Source organism: Balaenoptera ricei, chromosome 1 (assembly GCF_028023285.1).
Source record: "Balaenoptera ricei isolate mBalRic1 chromosome 1, mBalRic1.hap2, whole genome shotgun sequence".
NCBI lineage: Eukaryota > Metazoa > Chordata > Mammalia > Artiodactyla > Balaenopteridae > Balaenoptera > Balaenoptera ricei.
Genome location: NC_082639.1, coordinates 101,462,496 through 101,484,974, shown reverse-complemented (window position 1 = coordinate 101,484,974; position 22,479 = coordinate 101,462,496). Strand labels below are relative to the sequence as shown.

The 22,479-nt window shown below is 36.6% G+C and overlaps 1 protein-coding gene across 1 annotated transcript in view; it reads right to left on the bottom strand.

Moving 5' to 3' along the window:
* Positions 1–22,479, bottom strand: part of SYCP1 (synaptonemal complex protein 1) — a 168,643-nt gene that overhangs the window by 24,535 nt on the left and 121,629 nt on the right. Inside the window, exons 23-26 of the mRNA XM_059919118.1 lie at positions 13,062–13,178; positions 12,526–12,636; positions 11,291–11,383; positions 10,692–10,766 (exon numbers count right to left, since the gene is read on the bottom strand). Coding sequence (XP_059775101.1) covers positions 10,692–10,766; positions 11,291–11,383; positions 12,526–12,636; positions 13,062–13,178 — 396 coding nt within the window. The remainder of the gene's footprint in view (positions 1–10,691; positions 10,767–11,290; positions 11,384–12,525; positions 12,637–13,061; positions 13,179–22,479) is intronic.

The following is a 22,479-nucleotide window of genomic DNA, read 5'->3' as shown; positions in this document are numbered from 1 at the left end:
TGAAATATCCAGAAGAGGTAAATCTTATAGAAACAGAAAGTAGATCATTGATTGACTAGAGCTAGTGAATTTGTTGATGGGAGCAAAGGGGCAGGTATAATTGTTGCTGGGGGGTTGATACATATATTTTAAAACTACGTAGCAGTGATGGTTGCACAACTGTCAGTAACTGTCAATATATTTAAAAACCACTGAATTGTACATTTTAAATGGATGATTATATAGTACATAAATTATATGTCAGTGAAACTGTTTTAAAAAACTTTCAGAGCTGAGCAGGGAAACAGACAAAGTTGGGGACTTTAACACCCCTCTTTCAGCTACTGATAAAATTACTAGGCAGAAAGTCAGCAAAAATGTATAAAACCTGAACAACACAACCAACTAATTAGGTTTAATTCACATTTATAGTACACTCCACCAACAACAGCATAACATACATTTGTTTCAAGCACCTACAGATCATTCACCAAGACAGACCATATTCTGGGCCATAAAGCAAACCTCAACAAATTTAAAAGAATGAAACTGCTATGGACTAAATGTTTGTATCCCCCCAAAATTCATATATCAAGGCCTTAATACCCAGTGTGGAATGGTGTTTGGAGGTGGGGCCTTTGAGAAGTAATTGGGTTTGGATGAGGTCATAGAGGTGAAGCCCTCACGATGGGACTGGTACCCTTATAAAGAGTTGAAGAAACCAGCATTCTCTTTCAGCCATGTGAGGACATAGAAAGAAAGTAACTGTCTTCAAGCCAGGAAATGGGCCCTGACCAGAACTTTACCACGCTGGCACTCTGATCTCAGACTTACAGCCTCCAGAACTGTGAGAAATAATATTTGTTGTTTAAGCCATTCAATCTATGGTATTTTTGTTATAGTATCCCACAGACAAATACAGAAATCATAAAGATTGTATTCTCTGACCATAATGGAATCAAACTAGAAATCAGTAACAGAGAGACAACAGGAAAATCTTTGAACACATGAAAATTTGAAAACAAACTTCTAAATAATCAATGGGTCAAAGAAGAAGTCTCAAAGAAAAATAAAATTATAAGAACTGAATGAACACAAAAACACAACATATCAAAACATACGGGACACAGCCAAAGCAGTACTGAGAGAGAAATTTATAGTACTAAATGCTTACATTAGGAAAAAGGGGAGAGTGATTTCAGCAAAATGGCAGAATAGGCGTTTTTACCATCCTCCCCATCAAGAACACAGATTTTGACAATCATCCATAGATGAGAATACCTCTGTGGAAGTTCTGGAGTCCAAAAGAGAACTTCCAGGGAGGAGAAGGAGATGGCGGAAGAGTAAGACGCGGAGATCACCTTCCTTCCCACAGATACATTAGAAACACATCTACACATGGAACTGCTCCTACAGAACACCCACTGAACGCTGGCAGAAAACGTCAGACCTCCCAAAAGGCAAGAAACTCCCCACGTACTTGGGTAGGGCAAAAGAAAAAAGAAATAACAGAGACAAAAGAATAGGGACGGGACCTGCACCAGTGGGAGGGAGCTGTGAAGGAGGAAAGGTTTCCACACACTAGGAAGCCCCTTCGCGGGCAGAGACTGCAGGTGGCGGAGGGGGGAAGCTTCGGAGCCATGGAGGAGAGCGCAGCCACAGGGGTGCGGAGGGCAAAGCAGAGAGACTCCTGCACAGAGGCTCGGCGCCGAGCAGCACTCACCAGCCCGAGAGGCTTGTCTGCTCACCCGCCGGGGCGGGCAGGGGCTGGGAGCTGAGGCTCAGGCTTCGGTCGGATCGCAGGGAGAGGACTGGGGTTGGCGGCATGAACACAGCCTGAAGGGGTTAGTGCACCACAGCTAGCCGGGAGGGAGTCTGGGAAAAAGTCTGCAGCTGCCAAGAGGCAAGAGACTTTTTCTTGCCTCTTTGTTTCGCAGCGCACAAGGAGAGGGGATTCAGAGCGCCGCCTAAACGAACTCCAGAGACGGGCACGAGCCGCGGCGATCAGCGCGGACCCCAGAGACGGGCATGAGACGCTAAGGCTGCTGCTGCCGCCACTAAGAAGCCTGTGTGCAAGCACAGGTCACTCTCCACACCGCCCCTCTCGGGAGCCGGTGCAGCCGCCACAGCTAGGCTCCCGCGATCCGGGAACAACTTCCCCGGGAGAACGCACGGCGCGCCTCGGGCTGCTGCAACGTCACGCCAGCCTCTGCCGCCGCAGGCTCGCCCCACATCCGTATCCCTCCCTCCCCCCGGCCTGAGTGAGCCAGAGCCCCCAAAGCAGCTGCTCCTTTAACCCAGTTCTGTCTGGGCGGGGAACAGACGCCCTCAGGCGACCTACACACAGAGGCAGGTCCAAATCCAAAGCTGAACCCTGGGAGCTGTGCGAACAAAGAAGAGAACGGGAAATCTCTCCCAGCAGCCTCAGAAGCAGCGGATTAAAACTCCACAAACAACTTGATGTGCCTGCATCTGTTGAATACCTGAATAGACAACGAATCATCCCAAATTCAGGAGGTGGACTTTGGGAGCAGGATATATTAATTTTTCCCCTTTTCCTTTTTTTGTGAGTGTATATGTATATGCTTCTGGGTGAGATTTTGTCTGTATAGCTTTGCTTTATAATAGCTTTATTTTACTTCACTGTATTTTATCCTCTTTCTTTCTTTCTATTTTTTCTCCCTTTTACTCTGAGCCGTGTCAATGAAAGGCTCTTGGTGCTCCAGCCAGGCATCAGGGCTGTGCCTCTGAGGTGGGAGAGCCAACTTCAGGACACTGGTCCACAAGAGACCTCCCAGCTCCACGTAATACAAAACGGTGAAAATCTCTCAGAGATCTCCATCTCAACATCAAGACCCAGCTTCACTCAATGACCAGCAAGCTACAGTGCTGGACACCCTATGCCAAACAACTAGCAAGACAGGAACACAGCCCCATCCATTAGCAGAGAGGCTGCCTAAAATCATAATAAGGCCACAGACACCCCAAAATACACCACCAGACGTGGACGTGCCCACCAGAAAGACAAGATCCAGTCTCATCCACCAGAACACAGGCACTAGTTCCCTCCACCAGGAAGCCTACACAACCCACTGAACCAACCTTAGCCACTGGGGACAGATACCAAAAACAACAGGAACTACGAACCTGCAGCCTGTGAAAAGGAGACCCCAAACACAGTAAGATAAGCAAAATGAGACGACAGAAAAACACACAGCAGATGAAGGAGCAGGATCAAAACACACCAGACCTAACAAATGAAGAGGAAATAGGTAGTCTACCTGAAAAAGAATTCAGAATAATGATAGTAAGGATGATCCAAAATCTTGGAAATAGAATAGACAAAATGCAAGAAACATTTAACAAGGACGTAGAAGAACTAAAGAGGAACCAAGCAACGATGAAAAACACAATAAATGAAATTAAAAATACTCTAGATGGGATCAATAGCAGAATAACTGAGGCAGAAGAAAGGATAAGTGACCTGGAAGATAAAATGGTGGAAATAACTACTTCAGAGCAGGATAAAGAAAAAGAAAGAAAAGAACTGAGGACAGTCTCAGAGACCTCTGGGACAACATTAAACGCACCAACATTCGAATTATAGGGGTCCCAGAAGAAGAAGAGAAAAAGAAAGGGACTGAGAAAATATTAGAAGAGATTATAGTTGAAAACTTCCCTAATATGGGAAAGGAAATAGTTAATCAAGTCCTGGAAGCACAGAGAGTCCCATACAGGATAAATCCAAGGAGAAACACGCCAAGACACATATTAATCAAACTGTCAAAAATTAAATATAAAGAAAACATATTAAAAGCAGCAAGGGAAAAACAACAAATAACACACAAGGGAATCCCCATAAGGTTAACAGCTGATCTTTCAGCAGAAACTCTGCAAGCCAGAAGGGAGTGGCAGGACATACTTAAAGTGATGAAGGAGAAAAACCTACAACCAAGATTACTCTACCCAGCAAGGATCTCATTCAGATTTGATGGAGAAATTAAAACCTTTACAGACAAGCAAAAGCTGAGAGAGTTCAGCACTACCAAACCAGCTTTACAACAAATGCTAAAGGAACTTCTCTAGGCAAGAAACACAAGAGAAGGAAAACACCTACAATAACAAACACAAAATATCTAAGAAAATGGGAATAGGAACATACATATCGATAATTACCTTAAATGTAAATGGATTAAATGCTCCCACCAAAAGACACAGACTGGCTGAATGGATACAAAAACAAGACCCATATATATGCTGTCTACAAGAGACCCACTTCCGACCTAAAGACACATACAGACTGAAAGTGAGGGGATGGAAAAAGATATTCCATGCAAATGGAAATCAAAAGAAAGCTGGAGTAGCAATTCTCGTATCAGACAAAATAGACTTTAAAATAAAGACTATTACAAGAGACAAAGAAGGACACTATATAATGATCAAGGGATCGATCCAAGAGGAAGGTATAACAATTGTAAATATCTATGCACCCAACATAGGAGCACCTCAATACATAAGGCAAATACTAACAGCCATTAAAGGGGAAATCGACAGCAACACAATCATAGTAGGGGACTTTAACACCCCACTTTCACCAATGGACAGATCATCCAAAATGAAAATAAATAAGGAAACACAAGCTTTAAATGATACATTAAACAAGATAGACTTAATTGATATTTATAGGACATTCCACCCAAAAACAACAGAATACACATTTTTCTCAAGTGCTCATGGAACATTCTCCAGGATAGATCATACCTTGGGTCACAAATCAAACCTTGGTAAATTTAAGAAAACTGAAATCGTATCAAGTATCTTTTCCGACCACAATGCTATGAGACTAGATATCAATTACAGGAAAAGATCTGTAAAAAATACAAACACATGGAGGCTACACAATACACTACTTAATAACGAAGTGATCACTGAAGAAATCAAAGGGGAAATCAAAAAATACCTAGAAACAAATGACAATGGAGACACGACGACCCAAAACCTATGGGATGCAGCAAAAGCAGTGCTAAGAGGGAAGTTTATAGCAATACAAGCCTACCTCAAGAAACAGGAAACATCTCTAATAAACAACCTAACCTTGCACCTGAAGCAATTAGAGAAAGAAGAACAAAAAAACCCCAAAGCTAGCAGAAGGAAAGAAATCATAAAGATCAGATCAGAAATAAATGAAAAAGAAATGAAGGAAACAATAGCAAAAATCAATGAAACTAAAAGCTGGTTCTTCGAGAAGATAAACAAAATTGATAAACCATTAGCCAGACTCATCAAGAGAAAAAGGGAGAAGACTCAAATCAATAGAATTAGAAATGAAAAAGGAGAAGTAACCACTGACACTGCAGAAATACAAACGATCATGAGAGATTACTACAAGCAACTCTATGCCAATAAGATGGACAACCTGGAAGAAATGGACAGATTCTTAGAAATGCACAACCTGCCGAGACTGAACCAGGAAGAAATAGAAAATATGAACAGACCAATCACAAGCACTGAAATTGAAACTGTGATTAAAAATCTTCCAACAAACAAAAGCCCAGGACCAGATGGCTTCACAGGTGAATTCTATCAAACATTTAGAGAAGAGCTAACACCTATCCTTCTCAAACTCTTCCAAAATATTGCAGAGGGAGGAACACTCCCAAACTCATTCTACGAGGCCACCATCACCCTGACACCAAAACCAGACAAAGATGTCACAAAGAAAGAAAACTACAGGCCAATATCACTGATGAACATAGATGCAAAAATCCTCAACAAAATACTAGCAAACAGAATCCAACAGCACATTAAAAGGATCATACACCATGATCAAGTGGGGTTTATCCCAGGAATGCAAGGATTCTTCAATATACGCAAATCAATCAACGTGATACACCATATTAACAAATTGAAGGAGAAAAACCATATGATCATCTCAATAGATGCAGAGAAAGCTTTCAACAAAATTCAACACCCATTTATGATAAAAGCCCTGCAGAAAGTAGGCATAGAGGGAACTTTCCTCAACATAATAAAGGCCATATATGACAAACCCACAGCCAACATTGTCCTCAATAGTGAAAAACTGAAACCATTTCCACTAAGATCAGGAACAAGACAAGGTTGCCCACTCTCACCACTATTATTCAACATAGTTTTGGAAGTGTTAGCCACAGCAATCAGAGAAGAAAAAGAAATAAAAGGAATCCAAATCGGAAAAGAAGAAGTAAAGTTGTCACTGTTTGCAGATGACATGATACTATACATAGAGAATCCTAAAGATGCTACCAGAAAACTACTAGAGCTAATCAATGAATTTGGTAAAATAGCAGGATACAAAATTAATGCACAGAAATCGCTTGCATTTCTATACACTAATGACGAAAAATCTGAAAGTGAAATTAAGAAAACACTCCCATTTACCACTGCAACAAAAAGAATAAAATATCTAGGAATAAACCTACCTAAGGAGACAAAAGACCTGTATGCAGAAAATTATAAGACACTGATGAAAGAAATTAAAGATGATACAAATAGATGGAGAGATATACCGTGTTCTTGGATTGGAAGAATCAACATTGTGAAAATGACTCTACTACCCAAAGCAATCTACAGATTCAATGCAATCCCTATCAAACTACGACTGGCATTTTTCACAGAACTAGAACAAAAAACTTCACAATTTGTATGGAAACACAAAAGACCCCGAATAGCCAAAGCAATCTTGAGAACGAAAAATGGAGCTGGAGGAATCAGGCTCCCTGACTTCAGACTATATTACAAAGCTACAGTAATCAAGACAGTTTGGTACTGGCACAAAAACAGAAATATAGATCAATGGAACAGGATAGAAAGCCCAGAGATAAACCCATGCACATATGGTCACCTTATCTTTGATAAAGGAGGCAAGCATATACAGTGGAGAAAAGACAGCCTCTTCAATAAGTGGTGCTGGGAAAATTGGACAGATACATGTAAAAGTATGAAATTAGAACACTCCCTGACACCATACACAAAAATAAACTCAAAATGGATTAAAGACCTAAGTGTAAGGCCAGACACTATCAAACTCTTAGAGGAAAACATAGGCAGAACACTCTATGACATAAATCACAGCAAGATTCTTTTTGACCCAGCTTCTAGAGAAATGGAAATAAAAACACAAATAAACAAATGGGACCTAATGAAACTTAAAAGCTTTTGCACAGCAAAGGAAACCATAAACAAGACCAAAAGACAACCCTCAGAATGGGAGAAAATATTTGCAAATGAAGCAACTGACAAAGGATTAATCTCCAAGATTTACAAGCAGCTCATGCAGCTCAATAACAAAAAAACAAACAACCCAATCCAAAAATGGGCAGAAGACCTAAATAGACATTTCTCCAAAGAAGATATACAGATTGCCAACAGACACATGAAAGAATGCTCAACATCATTAATCATTAGAGAAATGCAAATCAAAACTACAATGAGATATCATCTCACACTGGTCAGAATGGCCATCATCAAAAAATCTAGAAACAATAAATGCTGGAGAGGGTGTGGAGGAAAGGGAACACTCTTGCACTGTTGGTGGGAATGTAAATTGATACAGCCACTATGGAGAACAGTATGGAGGTTCCTTAAAAAACTACAAATAGAACTACCATACGACCCAGCAATCCCACTACTGGGCATATACCCTGAGAAAACCATAGTTCAAAAAGAGTCATGTACCAAAATGTTCATTGCAGCTCTATTTACAATAGCCAGGACATGGAAGCAACCTAAGTGTCCATCATCAGATGAATGGATAAAGAAGATGTGGCACATATATACAATGGAATATTACTCAGCCATAAAAAGAAATGAAATGGAGGTATTTGTAATGAGGTGGATAGAGTTAGAGTCTGTCATACAGAGTGAAGTAAGTCAGAAAGAGAAAAACAAATACAGTATGCTAACACATATATATGGAATCTAAGGAAAAAAAAAAAAGGCCATGAAGAACCTAGTGGCAAGACGGGAATAAAGACACAGACCTACTAGAGAATGGACTTGAGGATATGGGGAGGGGGAGGGGTGAGATGTGACAGGGTGAGAGAGTGTCATGGACATATATACACTACCAAATGTAAAATAGATAGCTAGTGTGAAGCAGCCGCATAGCACAGGGAGATCAGCTCGGTGCTTTGTGACCACCTAGAGGGGTGGGATGGGGAGGGTGGGAGGGAGGGAGATGCAAGAGGGAAGAGATATGGGAACATATGTATATGTATAACTGATTGACTTTGTTATAAAGCAGAAACTAACACACCATTGTAAAGCAATTATACTTCAATAAAGATGTTTAAAAAAAAACAAAAGAGAACTTCCAGCACACCATTAGAGCAAAAAAAAAAAAAAAAAAAAAATCCCAGATTGAACACACTGAAGAAGATAAGAAGAATGGTTTCATTTTACCCACATCACCCCCTCTCCCAAGACAGTACAGCACAGTTCCCAGAGAGAACCTGTCAGTCAGCAATTTTTCTCATGGGGAAAAGTGAGACCATGAAAGTAAGCACCTAGCTTCCCCAACTATGCAAAACACTGCCAAATATTTGCAAACCATATATGTGATAAAGGGTTAATGTCAAAAACATATAAAGAACTCATACAATTCAATAGCAAAAAGCCAAACAATCCAATTTAAAAATTGGCAAAGGACCTGAGTAGACATTTTTCCAAAGAAGATATATAAATGGCCAACAAGTAAATGAAAAGGTATTCAACATTACTAATCATCAGGGAACTGCAAATCAAAAGTACTACAAGATATATTACCTCATGCTTGTTGGAATGGCTATTATCAAATAAAACAAGAGATAAATGCTGGCATGGATGCAGAGAAAATAGAACCCTTGTGCACTACAGCTGGGAATGTAAATTGGTTCAGCCCCTACAGAAAACAGTATAAAGATTCTTCAAAAAATTAAAAATAGAACTACCATACAAGTCAGCAATTCTACTTCTGAGACTACATCCAAAGGAAATGAAATTACTATGTTGAAGAGATATCTGCACTCACAACATCCAAGACATGGAAACAACCTGAGTGTCCATAGACGAAGGATGGCTAGAGAAAGTGCAGTATATATATATACAATGGAGTATTATTCAGGCGTAAAAAGAAGGAAATCCTTTCATTTGTAACAACATGGATAGACCTTGAGAGCATTATGCTAACTGAAATAGACAGAGAAAGACAAATACTATATGATATCACTTATATGTGGAATCTTAAAAAACAAAACGTAACTAAATTCACAGAGAAGGGGATTAGATTTATGGTTACGAGATGCAGGGTTTGGGGAGATGGGGAACTGGATGAAGGTGGTCAAAAGGCACAAACATCCAGTTACAAGACAAGTACTAGGGATGTAATGTATAACATGATGACTATCATTAACACTACTGTATGGTACATTTGAAAGTTGTTAAGAGAGTAAATCCTAAGAGTTCTCATCACAAGGAAAAAACCTTTTTTTTCTTTGTCTTTCTTTTTCTTAATCTATATGAGATGATGGATGTTAATTAAACTTATTGTGGTTATCATTTTACAATGTATGTAAGTCAAATTATGCTGTACACCTTAAACTTATACAGTGCTGTCAATTATATCTCAATAAAATTGGAAAAAGAACCTGGAAGAAAGAACATTAGGAGTGGTTTAATACAAGGAAGTATTATTCCTCTTTTACTAAAACAGTAGGATAAAGGTAAATATGTATGCTACAATCGCAGGTGAAGTGAAAGCCACTTAGTCATTTCTCTGACAAACATTTGTCGAAAACAGAAAATTTTCAAAGCACTATGCTCAAATAAAGGAAAGACAAAGATAAATAGACATAACCCCAGCCCTTGAGGAACTTGAAATATAATGGGGCACAGAGTGACATAACTATTTTAATATAAGAGCAAAATACTATGAAATACTTATATACAGTCAGCTCACCTTTGCAAGATAAAAGATATGTGAAGTTTTTCATAGGTGGAGAAAGGAAGAAAGGAATTAAATGCAGGAAACAAAGTGAACAAATGCACAGAGGTTTGAAATTGAAATTGCATGTTACCTAGGCATGTTGCAGAGTGATTAGGGAGCAGGATTTGGAATCATGCAAAATAAGCCTAGATTTGAATTCTAAGCCATTCTATTTTTTTTATTATGTGATCCTGAATAAATAAGCTAACCTCTATAAAAATGGAGATAATAATAAGTATTGTTTATAGAACTGTTATAAGGATTAACTTATATATAAGTAGGATACTCAGCACAGTGAGCTGTCATATAGAAAGAAAAAAAAAGTATTTGTCATTTTAAAGTGTGAGTCAATTCACTTTGTAAATTCCAAAACACTATACAAATATAAGGCATTATTTTTTTTCTGAAACATGATCAATAGCTAAAAAACACATCCAAATACATAAGCACTTTATAATATATGAAATAATATTTCTCAAATATTTATATCTGAAAGCGCTCCTACTCTTAAAGTATATTTATATGTCTTTAATATTTAAACAAGGGAATATGCTAAATACTTCTGAAAAAAAAGCTAATGGGGAAAATTATATTTTTAATCCTTACTCAAATTTATCCTATTATTTTCTAATATGACATGTTTATAAAAACTTAAGTTACACCTAAAACTTAAAATTAGTTACTTTATCTATAATGCCACAAAACCTACTTTTTCTTCTCTTTCTATTTCAAGTTGTTTCTTAGCAGACCGAAGTTCATTTTTGAGATTGGATAGTTCAGTCTCCTAAAGAAAAAGGAACATGAAGCTTATAAGTGCATCCATATATTTCTTAAGACAATAAAAATGCAAACTAGTGTTTCAAAAAAAATTTAGCTTTATACAGAAATAAATTCACTCATGAAATATATACACTTTTTAAAAGCCTACTGATATGAAGGCTCCTAGTTGAATATAACTAAAGATTTCATTTAGACAAATTTTGTATAGTTTGCTCAAAAGAAATGTTTAACACTATGTATACCTCACCTTCTCATTCTCTCCCAATCTATCTCACTCCTCCTTTCCCAACCTCAATCAGAGCTCAAAACTTATTCGTAACTGGAGTTTATAACTTTTCATTTGAAAAACAGAGTTCATTTTACCATTTCAAAAAAAGATTAGAAAACCACCTACCTATAAGATCTATAACATCCCTTTCATATTTATGATTATTTGATTCTATAGTTCAAAATTATGGTTTTATTTATTATTCTTTACTACCAGCCATGCTGACATGAAAATTGGCTTCTACTGCTATTTGTTCTCACCAAAGATGCTTTCACTGATGACTGTTCTTGTTCTTTGCTCTTATAAAGTCCTAATTCTGAGTCTCTTTCTTCAACAATTTTATCATATTGGTGCTATATTAAAAAGAGAAACCATTTTAGGTATATTAGAAGCCCAAAAGATTACGTTTTAATATGACTGGTATCCTTATGCATTTAATATTTATAAAAAATGATGTTTATGAATTCAGTAATACATATTTGAGCTATTTTTAAATTGTTTCAACTATATTTTTAAATTCTAACAATAAAAGCAATGAAACATAGATAACTGTCTTGGAAATAACCCAAGATCAAGAAATAATTTTTTAAATTAGAGACACTGAATTTCATAATTTATAAAAAGGCTAGAAACACAGGACCTCTTCAAAAAACAGCTGATTCCAGATCTTGTGCAGGGAATACAAAATGAGTCTTGAATATTTTGTCATAACAGAAAGCAAGAAAGCTGTCACAGATTATTAGGGTCAAATCAAAGGGACCTGCCAACCAGTTCAAAGAGGCTCCCACTGGCCAAAGTTGGGACAATTTAAGTGTCAACAAGGATCAAAACTGTACTGGATTAAGACATACCAAATATGCTTAAATCTATGAGTTCACAATATTACTTAAAATATTTTTTTAAATCCTCATTGGTTACTTCATAATAATATCTTAGCAACAACTTATAAAGATTAATTGGTAGGTATAGCCCACTTCCTCTCCAAATCTTGAAGAGTATAGGGCTTAATTCCCTAAGAGAATGATTACTTTCAAACAACAATAAAAAATAGAGCACATTCACAAACACAACAAACATTGTCTTTCATCTATTTATTATTGTTTAGCCTAGTATGTGTTAGACACAGGTAGAGGATAAAAATATTATATTTATAGTTATATTTATTTAAATACATATCCTGGGTATGTATTTAAATAAATACAAGGTGGAAAAGTCTATAAGAGACTACTATGAAAATTGAGGAAAAGAGTGATTACGCCTATCCATCAAGACAATAAGGAGAGACTTCCTCAAGGAAGTGACACCCAGGCTCAGCTTCATGTGGCTAAGACTTGAACTTGGAGAAATGAGAGATCAAGAGTATTCCAGCTATAATTAGTCATTGTTGCATAGACAATAATTTTCATTGACAAATCAGAATGCTATATTTTACCATTTTTATGCATAAATATGGCTCCAATTAATAATTTTCATTACACAACAGGAAAAAAATTACCTTATGTTTTTCCATAAGTGCTACCATTTCAGCTATTTTATGTTGACATCGTATATCAATTTCTTTCTGTAATTTTACTGCTTCATCAGCTATTACTTTTGCTTTCTCAACCTATCAAATAAATTTAAAGTTTTTTAAAATTAATGCACAAAAAACAAATTTAACTTAAATGTTAAATTTAAGTTAAAATGCAGAAATCAAACACCAGGAAATTAGGAAAGCCAAGTAGAAAATACATTATTGTTTTGGTTTATTTTAGTTAGGGTCTTCTACCAAGTGAGATGACAGTATAACACTGTAAAGATCATTTAATCTTTTCAAAATGATTATATACTACCCAATACTCAAATACTTAGAATAACAATGATACTTTTAGCTTCTATTAAAAAAACTAATTATCCTTAGTATAAATTTATTAAATCTTCTAAAGAATCATAATGTTAAAAGTAAGAATTATTACTTTTCTCTTAAAATGCAAACATACAACTATAGGGTTTTAGTATAACAACTTCTCAAACATATTTAGTTTTTCCTACCTGTCCCAAAAGATTTTCTTCTAATAGCTTTTTGTCCTCAATTTCTTTCTGATAGCTGTCAGTCTTTTCTTTAAATTTTTGTTTGGCACCTTCTAGTTCTAACTCTAATTTACTGACCTTTGAATAAAGAAAACAGCATGAACATTAATAAATTGTTTGGATTACTTGAAAATATTCTGTATTCATTTTGTGGTTTTGTGACTCTAAAAAGATGATTTATTCATAGATATTATAGTTGGATCATTTTACTTACAGTTTTCATATGGTGAGATGTGCTTTATTTTTCACAATATCTATCTTTTTCCCTAAAATACATATTTAGCCTTGACAAGTAATATTTTAAAAGCAGCCATATTTTTATTTTTAATGAATTTTTCAACAATATTTATTTAGTCTCAATTTGCTGTTTTATTACAATAAGTAACTATTCCATTTGGACAGAACACACATGCGATTCAAAGAAAAACCACTAAAAAAAAAAGCTTTATTGAGGTATAACATATGCAAAAAAACTACACATGTTTAATGTATACAGTGTGATGAGATTGGACAAATGCATACACCCATGAAATCATCGCCAAAATCAAAGTAATAGACATTCCCATCACCTTCAAAAGTTTCCTTCTGTCCCGTTTTTTTTGTCATAGGAACACTTACATGAGACTACTCTCTTAACAAATTTTTTTTTAATTTTGTGCATATTTATTCCTTCTAATAGATAGTGTTCAGGTTCTTTTTAACTGATGCCTATTTCTTCCTATCCTCCTAACCCTGATACATTTTTTAAATGTTTTTTATTGTGGTAAAAGTCACATGATATAAAACATACTATTTTAACAATATTTAACTGTACGGTTCAACGGCACTAAGTACACTCACATTGTTGTGCAACTCTCACCATCATCCACCTCCCGAATATTTCACCTTCCTAAACTGAAACTCTACCCCCTTTAAACATTAACTCCCCATTCTCCCTCCCCACCCCCTCTACCCCCCAGCCCCTGGCATCTACCAATGTACTTTCTGACTCTATGAATTTGACTATTCTAGGTACCCCGTATAAGTGGAATCAAACAGTACTTGTCTGCACGTAATGTATACTGGAATGTATTTTTAAGGCTAACTTAATATATGTCCTGCAAACAGATTGTACCTTCTTTTTTTTCGCCCCTGTGCTATACATTAGGTACTCACCAGCCAACTACTTCATACCTAGTAGTGTACATATGTCAGTCCCAATCTCCCATTCCACCCCACCCCTCTCTTAGTGTCCATACATTCGTCCTCTACAACTGTGTCTCTATTTCTGCTTTGCAAATAGGTTCATTTGCACCATTTTTCTAAATTCCACATACATGCGTTAATATATGACATTCGTTTTTCTCTTTCTAACTTACTTCACTCTGTATGACAGTTTCTAGGTCCATCTACGTCTCTGCGAATGGCACAACTTCATTCCTTTTTATGGCTGAGTAATATTCCATTGTACCACATCTTCTTTATCCATTCCTCTGTTGATGGACACTTAGGTTGCTTCCACGACCTGGCTATTGTAAATAGTGCTGCAATGCACACTAGGGTGCATGCATCTTTTGGAATTATGGTTTTCTCTGGGTATATGCCCAGTAGTGGGATTGCTGGGTCATATAGTAGTTCTATTTTTAGTTTTTTAAGGAACCTCTATTCCGTTCTCCATAGTGGCTGTATCAATTTACATTCCAACCAACGGTGTAAAAGGGTTCCCTTTTCTCCACACCCTCTTCAGCATTTATTGTTTGTAGATTTTTTGATGATGGACATTCTGACCAGTGTGAGGTGATACCTCATGGTAGTTTTCATTTGCATTTCTCTAATAATTAGTGATGTTGAGAAGCTTTTCATGTGCCTCTTGGCCATCTGTATGTTTTCTTTGGAGAAAAGCCTATTTAGGTCTTCTGCCCACTTTTCATTGGGTTGTTTGTCTGGATAGTGAGCTGCATGAGCTATTTGTATATTTTGGAGATTAATCCCTTGTCAGTTGCTTCATTTGCAAATATTTTCTCCCATTCTGAGGGTTGTCTTTTTGTCTTGTTTATGGTTTCCTTTGCTGCGCAAAAGCTTTTAAGTTTAACTAGGTCCCATTTGTTTATTTTTGTTTTAATTTTCATTATTCTAGAAGGTGCATCCAAAAAGATCTTGCTGTGATTTATGTCAAAGAGTGTTCTGCCTATGTTTTCCTCTAAGAGTTTTATAGTGTCTGGCCTTACATTTAAGTCTTTAATCCATTTTAAGTTATTTTTTGTGTATGGTGTTAGGGAGTGTTCTAATTTCATTGTTTTACATGTAGCTGTCCAGTTTTCCCAGCACCACTTATTGAAGAGGCTGTCTTTTCTCCATTGTATATTCTTGCCTCCTTTTTCATAGATTAGTTGACCACAGGTGTGTGGGTTTATCTCTGGGCTTTCTATCCTGTACCATTTATCTATATTACTGTTTTTGTGCCAGTACCATACTGTCTTGATTACTGTAGTTTTGTAGTACAGTCTGAAGTCAGGGAGTCTGATTCCTCCAGCTCCATTTTTCTTTCTCAAGATTGCTTTGGCTATTCAGGGTCCTTTGTTTCCATACAAACTGTAAAAATTTTTGTTCTATTTCTGTGAAAAATGCCATTGGTAATTTGATAGGGACTGCATTGAAACTGTAGATTGCTTTAAGTAAACAATACAGAATTGTTGACTACAGGCACTATGTAGTACAGCAGATCTCTAGAACTACTTTATCTTGCATAACTGAAACCTACACAAATTGAAAAACAACTCCCCATTTCCCCCTCCCCCCTAGTCCCTGGTATTTACTTTTCTAATTTCTGCTTCTATGTGTTTGACTATTTTAGGTATCATGCAGTATTTGTTCTTCAGTGACTGGCTTTTGTTGCTGAATTGTAAGTATTCTTTACATATTCTGGATATTAGATCATTACCAAATAATGACTTGCAAATATTTTTTCCAATTCTGTGGTTTGTCTTTTCACTCCCTTGATAGAGTCCTTTCATCCTCTGATAGTGTCCTCTTGAACATTATCAATAGAGTGAAAAGATTCATTGCAATCTCTACCCAAATTCCAACTGCCTTTTGTCGGAACAAATTGATCCTAAAGTTTACAAGGAATTCCCAGGGACCCTGGATAGCCAAAACAATCTTGAAAAAGAACAATGTTGAAGGACACATAATCCCCAATTTTAAACTCACTACAAAGCTACAGTAATCAAAACAGCGTGGTACTGACATAAGGTAAACATAAGGGTCAATGGAATAGAATAGGAAGTCCAGAAATAAAGCCATACAACTATGGTCAACTTAGAATGACAAGACAATTCAATGGAGAAAGAATAGTTTCTAACAATAAGAATGACAAGACAATTCAATGGAGAAAGAACAGTTTCTAACAAATGTTGTTAAGACAAATAATAAGCACATGGAAAAGAATGAAGTTGGACTCTTACCTCATATCACATTACAAAAATAACTCAAAATAGATTAAAGATCTACATGTAATAGCTAAAACCAAAAACTCTTAGAAGGAAATAGGAGTCAAAATTCGTGACAATAGATTTGGCAATAGATCCTTAGATATGACACTAAAAACACAAGCAACTAAAGAAAAACAGTTAAAATGGATTCCATTAAAAAGCATACTCAGTATTACTGAGATTAATTTTCTATAAAGAATCAACACCTTCAAGTTCTATTTTTTCCATATATTTTGTACAAATATTTACTAATATAATAATTATCAAAACAAAGAGGACCTTGGGACTTCCCAGGTGGTCCAGTGTTAAGAATCCGTCTACCAGTTCAGGGGACGTGGGTTCGATCCCTGATCAGAGAACTAAGATCCCACATGCCTCAGGGCAACTAAGCCTGTGCACTTCAACTATTGAGCACAGGGACCACAACTGGAGAGCCCACATACTGCAACTACAGAGCCCACGTGCTCTACAGCCCGCACACCGCAACAACAGATCCCGTGTGCCGCAGCTGAGACCTGATGCAGCCAAAAATTAAAAAAATAAATAATAAAATAAATATTTTAAAAAAGAGGACCTTTAATTAGCACCCACTCTCCAGAATCACTTATGGCATTAGGACTGAATTAGAATTGAGGAGGGGGTAGAGGACAGTGACAGGAATTGGGGAAGGGAGGCATGGGTAATTTAATAATGAAACAGACTGTATTCTGTACCCATGGAAGAACCACCAACTTTATTTTTCTTAATATTTATTTATTTATTTGGCTGTGCCGGGTCATAGTTGCAGCATGTGGGATCTTCATTGCTGCATGCGGGATCTTTTAGTTGAGGTGTGAGGAACCTTTAGTTGTGGCACATGGGTCCTTTAGTTGCAGCATGCAGGATCTTTAGTTGTAGCATGTGAACTCTTAGTTGTGGCATGTGGGATCTAGTTTCCTGACTAGGGATCAAACCGGCCCCCCTGCATTGGGAGCACGGAGTCTTAGCCACTGGACCATCAGGGAAGTCCCACAATCACCAACTTTAAAACACAGAACATTATCAATGTTGATAAAGGCTTCTGAATGCCTCTGTTCATTAGTTTCCCCTTCTGCTCCCTCAAGTGTAACAAAGATTCTTAATATTCATGAGTCCCTTCCCCTTTTTTATAGCTTTACTGCATAATGATATATCAGTATTTCAGAGTTTTTTGTTTCAGACTCTATATAAATGTTTTCTTAGTATGTATATTTTTCTGTCTTGCATTTTCACTCAGCAGTAGGTTTTACATATTCATGTGTGTATAGTTCCTTTATTTTCTCTGCAGAGTAGTGTTCCATTGTATGAATATACCATGGTTTACTTATGTACTCAACTGTTCACAGACACTGAATTGTATCCAACTTGGAGATAATACACACGATAATGGTGTGACTATTCTCAAAAACATTGTCTCCTGGTACAAATGTATAAATTTCTCTATATCCAGATCTGAAATTGCAGGTTGCATGTTCAACTTTACAAGATAACGACATTGTTTTCCAAAGTACATGTACCAATTTAAACTCCCAGCAACAGTGTGTGAATATGTATATCAATTTGGAGAGAACCAGCATTTTCACATAAATGGTATATTGTTAAAATTACATTTTCTAATAGCTTGTTGCAGATGTTTAAGACTAGTAATTTTTTCTGTGTAATGATTATATATCTATCAACCTTACTAAACAACTCAATACTTTATTAACTCATCTGGAGATTCTTATAGATTTTCTACAAATGCAACTCCAATCTAAAACCATCTGAGTCTGAAGTTTGTTTTGTTGAAAGATTTTAAACTGCTGATCCAATCTCCTTAATAGGACTATTCAGGTTAATTATTCTTTTTGAGATTGTTTTGGTTCATCTACTTCACTTTATATTTTTTATATCTTTCAAATATATTGGCATAATAATGTTCATAGTAAAGGTATTAACTTCAGACCTTCATTAAAAAAAACACATGTTGTAATTTCTAGATTAATAGAATTGTGGTTAGAGGACATATTCTGTATGATTTCAAGCCTTTGAATTCTGTGGCCCTATACATGATCATTTTTGTTAACTATCTGAGTGTTCTTGAAAAATATGTTTCCTTCACTTTTTGATCTAAAAATGTCCTTATTTCTCCAACATAAAAGAGAGACATGTTGTGGACATAATTCAAGGTTGATCTTTTCTCTGTACTTGAGAATATTGTTTCACTGATTTCTAACTTCTACTGTTGCTTGCTAAGATGTCCATGGTAAATCTCTTGTCATTCTTTCATTGGTGATCTCTCATTTCTCTCTAGCTACTTTTAAGACCTATGTGTGTCTAACATTCTGTAGTTTTACTGTACTAAGTCTAGTTCTGGATTTATTCTAATTTTTCCTTCTAGGTATCCATCAGTCTTCCTATATCTATGAATTCATGTATTTCATCAATTCTAAACATTCTTAGTATTTATTGCCTCTCCCCAATTCACTCTATTCTTTCCTTCTTCCTGGGCAATACAAAACCCTTATAAAAACAAATTCATTAAAATATGTGACAATAATAAGAGTATGATAGCATATAAGTTAGACATGAGAGAGAAAGGAGATTATGTATTCTGAAGCTAAAATGTACCAGTAAAAAGGACAAAAATTATGAACTCCAGCTGTATGTTGTTCATAAGAGACACATCTAAAACAAAGATATAGAAAGCACAATAGTAAATAGGTTGTTAAAAATACCATGCTTAACACAACATTGTAAATCAACTATACTCCAATAAAAATTTTAAATAAATAAATAAAACCCTGCAAACACTAAACACTAAGAAGAAAACTGGTATAGTTATAACAATAAAAAAGAAGAATTATTCTTTAAGGCAAGAAAACACTATTACATAGATAAAGTGAGTGTCTTTAAAGTGGAAAAAAAGTTCTATTATGTATAGAATATACAGAATATATATGGAATATATATTAAGTATATATATAAAGTTCCACATTGTATAATAAAAAATTACATATATTATAGTATGTACCTAATAACGTGGTATTGAAAGAAAAACTGACAGAACTGCAAGGAAGAATAGAAATCCACAATCATCAAGTGAGATTTTTTAACACATCAATCTCATTCAAGTAATAAAACATGAAGAAAAAAGAAGTAAAGATATAGAATCAATAAATATGCAGAAGTTTAAAGAATATGACTATAATCTTGACCAAATGGAACACTTCACCCAACAACTGTAGAATACACATTATTTTCAGATATATGGGTGTGTTTATAAAAAGTAACCCTATATTGGGCCATCAAGCAAATGTCAATAAATTCCAAAGTACTGAAGTCATACCAGAGTGTGTTCTCTAATACAATGTGCTTATGATAGAAATCAATTCCAAAAACATAACATGCCGTTAAGCTCAGAAACTGAGAAATATAGGAAGGTATTGAACAAAACAATACTAATTTAATATATATCTAAACCTATGAGACACAACTACAACAAGCTTAGAAGGAAATACATTGCCTTAAAATGTGTACACTGGAAAGACTGAAAATTAATTATCAAAGAATTAATATCAAATTGGAAAAAGAACATAATGAAAAAACAATAAAAGGAGGAGAAAATAATAAAGAACAGAAATTAATGAAACAAAAACAAGCACCCTACAGAGAAGATCAAAAAATCCAAAGTTGTGTTTTTTTAAAACTTCCAAAATTGATAAATGCCTGGTAAGACTGACCAAGAATAACAAAAGGCATAAATAACCAGCATCAGGATTGAAAAGAGGACAATACTATAGATGCTACAATTTTCAAAATATAGAAAATATAGATTAACAGGGCAAAATCCCCCCAAAATATTATTTACTAAAATTGAAAGAAATAGTAGGATACAAAATGAACATACAGATATCTGTTGCATGTCTAAACACTAACAATGAACAAGCAGAAAGAAAAATTTTTTTTTAATCCCATTTGAAACTGCAAAAAATAGAATAAAATACCTAAGAATAATCTAAATAAAGAGGGAAAGACCTGTACTCAGAAAACTATAAGACACAGATGAAAGAAATTGAAGTCACCACACAAAAAAATGGGAAAATATACTAAGCTCAGGGATTGGAAGAATTAATACTGTTAAAATGACCATACTACCTAAGGCAATCTACAGATTCAGTGCAATCCCTATCAAAATACCAATGGCATTTTTCACCAAACTGCAACAAATAATTTTAAAATTTGTATGGAAACATGAAAGATCCCAGATAGCTAAAATAATCTTGAGAAAGAACAGCAAAGCAGGAGGTATCACACTCCCTGACTTCAACACTGTACTACAAAGCGACAGTAATCAAAGGAGCTGGCACAAAAACAGACACATAGATCAATGGAACAAAATAGAGAGTCCAGAAATAAACCTATGCTTATATGGCCAATTAATCTACAACAAAAGAAGAACACACAATGAGGAAAAGACAGCCTCTTCATAAATTGTGTCGAGAAAACTGGACAGCTACATGCAAAAGAATCAAATTGGACTACTTTCTCACACCATATACAAAAATAAACAAAATAGATTAAAGACTTAAATGTAAGACCTGAAACCATAAACCTCCTAGGAGAAAACATAGGCAGTATGCTCTTTGACACTGATCTTATCAATATTTTTTTTTGGATATGTCTTCTCAGGCAAGGGTAACAAAAGCAAAACTTAAACAAATGGGAATCAAAATAAAAACTTTTGCATAGAGAAGGAAACTATCAACAAAATGAAAAAGCACTCTACTGAATGGGAAAAAATATTTCTAACAATATATCTGATAAGGGATTAACATCCAAAATATACAAAGAGCTCATACAACTCAACATCAAAAAAAACAAGCAACTCGATTAAAAAATGGACAGAAGACCTGAATAGACATTTTTCCAAAACAGACATGCAGAAGGCCAACAGGCAGATGAAAAGATGCTTAACATCACTAATCATCAGGGAAATGCAAATCAAAACCACAGTGAGGTGGGGAGGAGTCAAGATGGCAGAGTAGGAGGACATGGAGTTCACCTCTCCCAACGAATACATCCACAAATGGAACAATTCTCACAGAGCACCTGCTAAACACTAGCAGAGGACCTCGGACACCTAAAAGGACAAGAAAGATTCCTGCATAACTCAGTAGGACTAAAGAAAGGAAAAAAAGAGGAAGTGGGATGGGACCAGTGCCCCTGGTGGGCAGCTGAAGAAGAGGAGAGGTTCCTGCACCCAGGGAAGCCCCCTCACCAGTGGGGAGATCAGCTGGGACACAAGGGGAACTTCAGGGGCTTGAAGGAGAGCACAGCAACCAGTCTGTGGCAGGCATCACAGAGTGAGACCTACACAGATGGTCCATGCCACAGCCCTGCACGCCACAGCCTGAGACATGTGTCTGCCACTGCGGGCGGGGGCTGGGTGCTGGAACATGGGGTTTGGAGAGCAGACCCAGGGAGAGGTCTGCTGTTGGCTGCGAGGAGACAGCCTGAAGGGACGGGAGTGAGGAACTCCGCAACTGGGAACGTTCGTGGAAGAAGCCTGGGGCACCATAGAAGCGAAGCATCGTTGTTGAGTGGCACATGAAGGGCGGGGCTGTCATTGCAGCCTCTTTCCCCATGTGCTGGCCCTTGCCTCTATGGGCATTAGGAGGAGCTCCCGCCTGAGCGGACCTGCATGCCCTGGTCACCGCCTCAGCTCCCCCCAACCTGTCTGGGTGGGCTCACATACCCAAATCGCCGCCCCAGCCCCTCTGGCCAGGGCAGGCTCATGTACTCTGGGGCAGCCTTGGGAGCAGACACCGGTGGGTGACCCACATGCAGATGTGGAGCTGAAACCAAAGCTGAGCCCCAGGGGTTGTGTGACTAAGGAAGAAGAGCTGAAA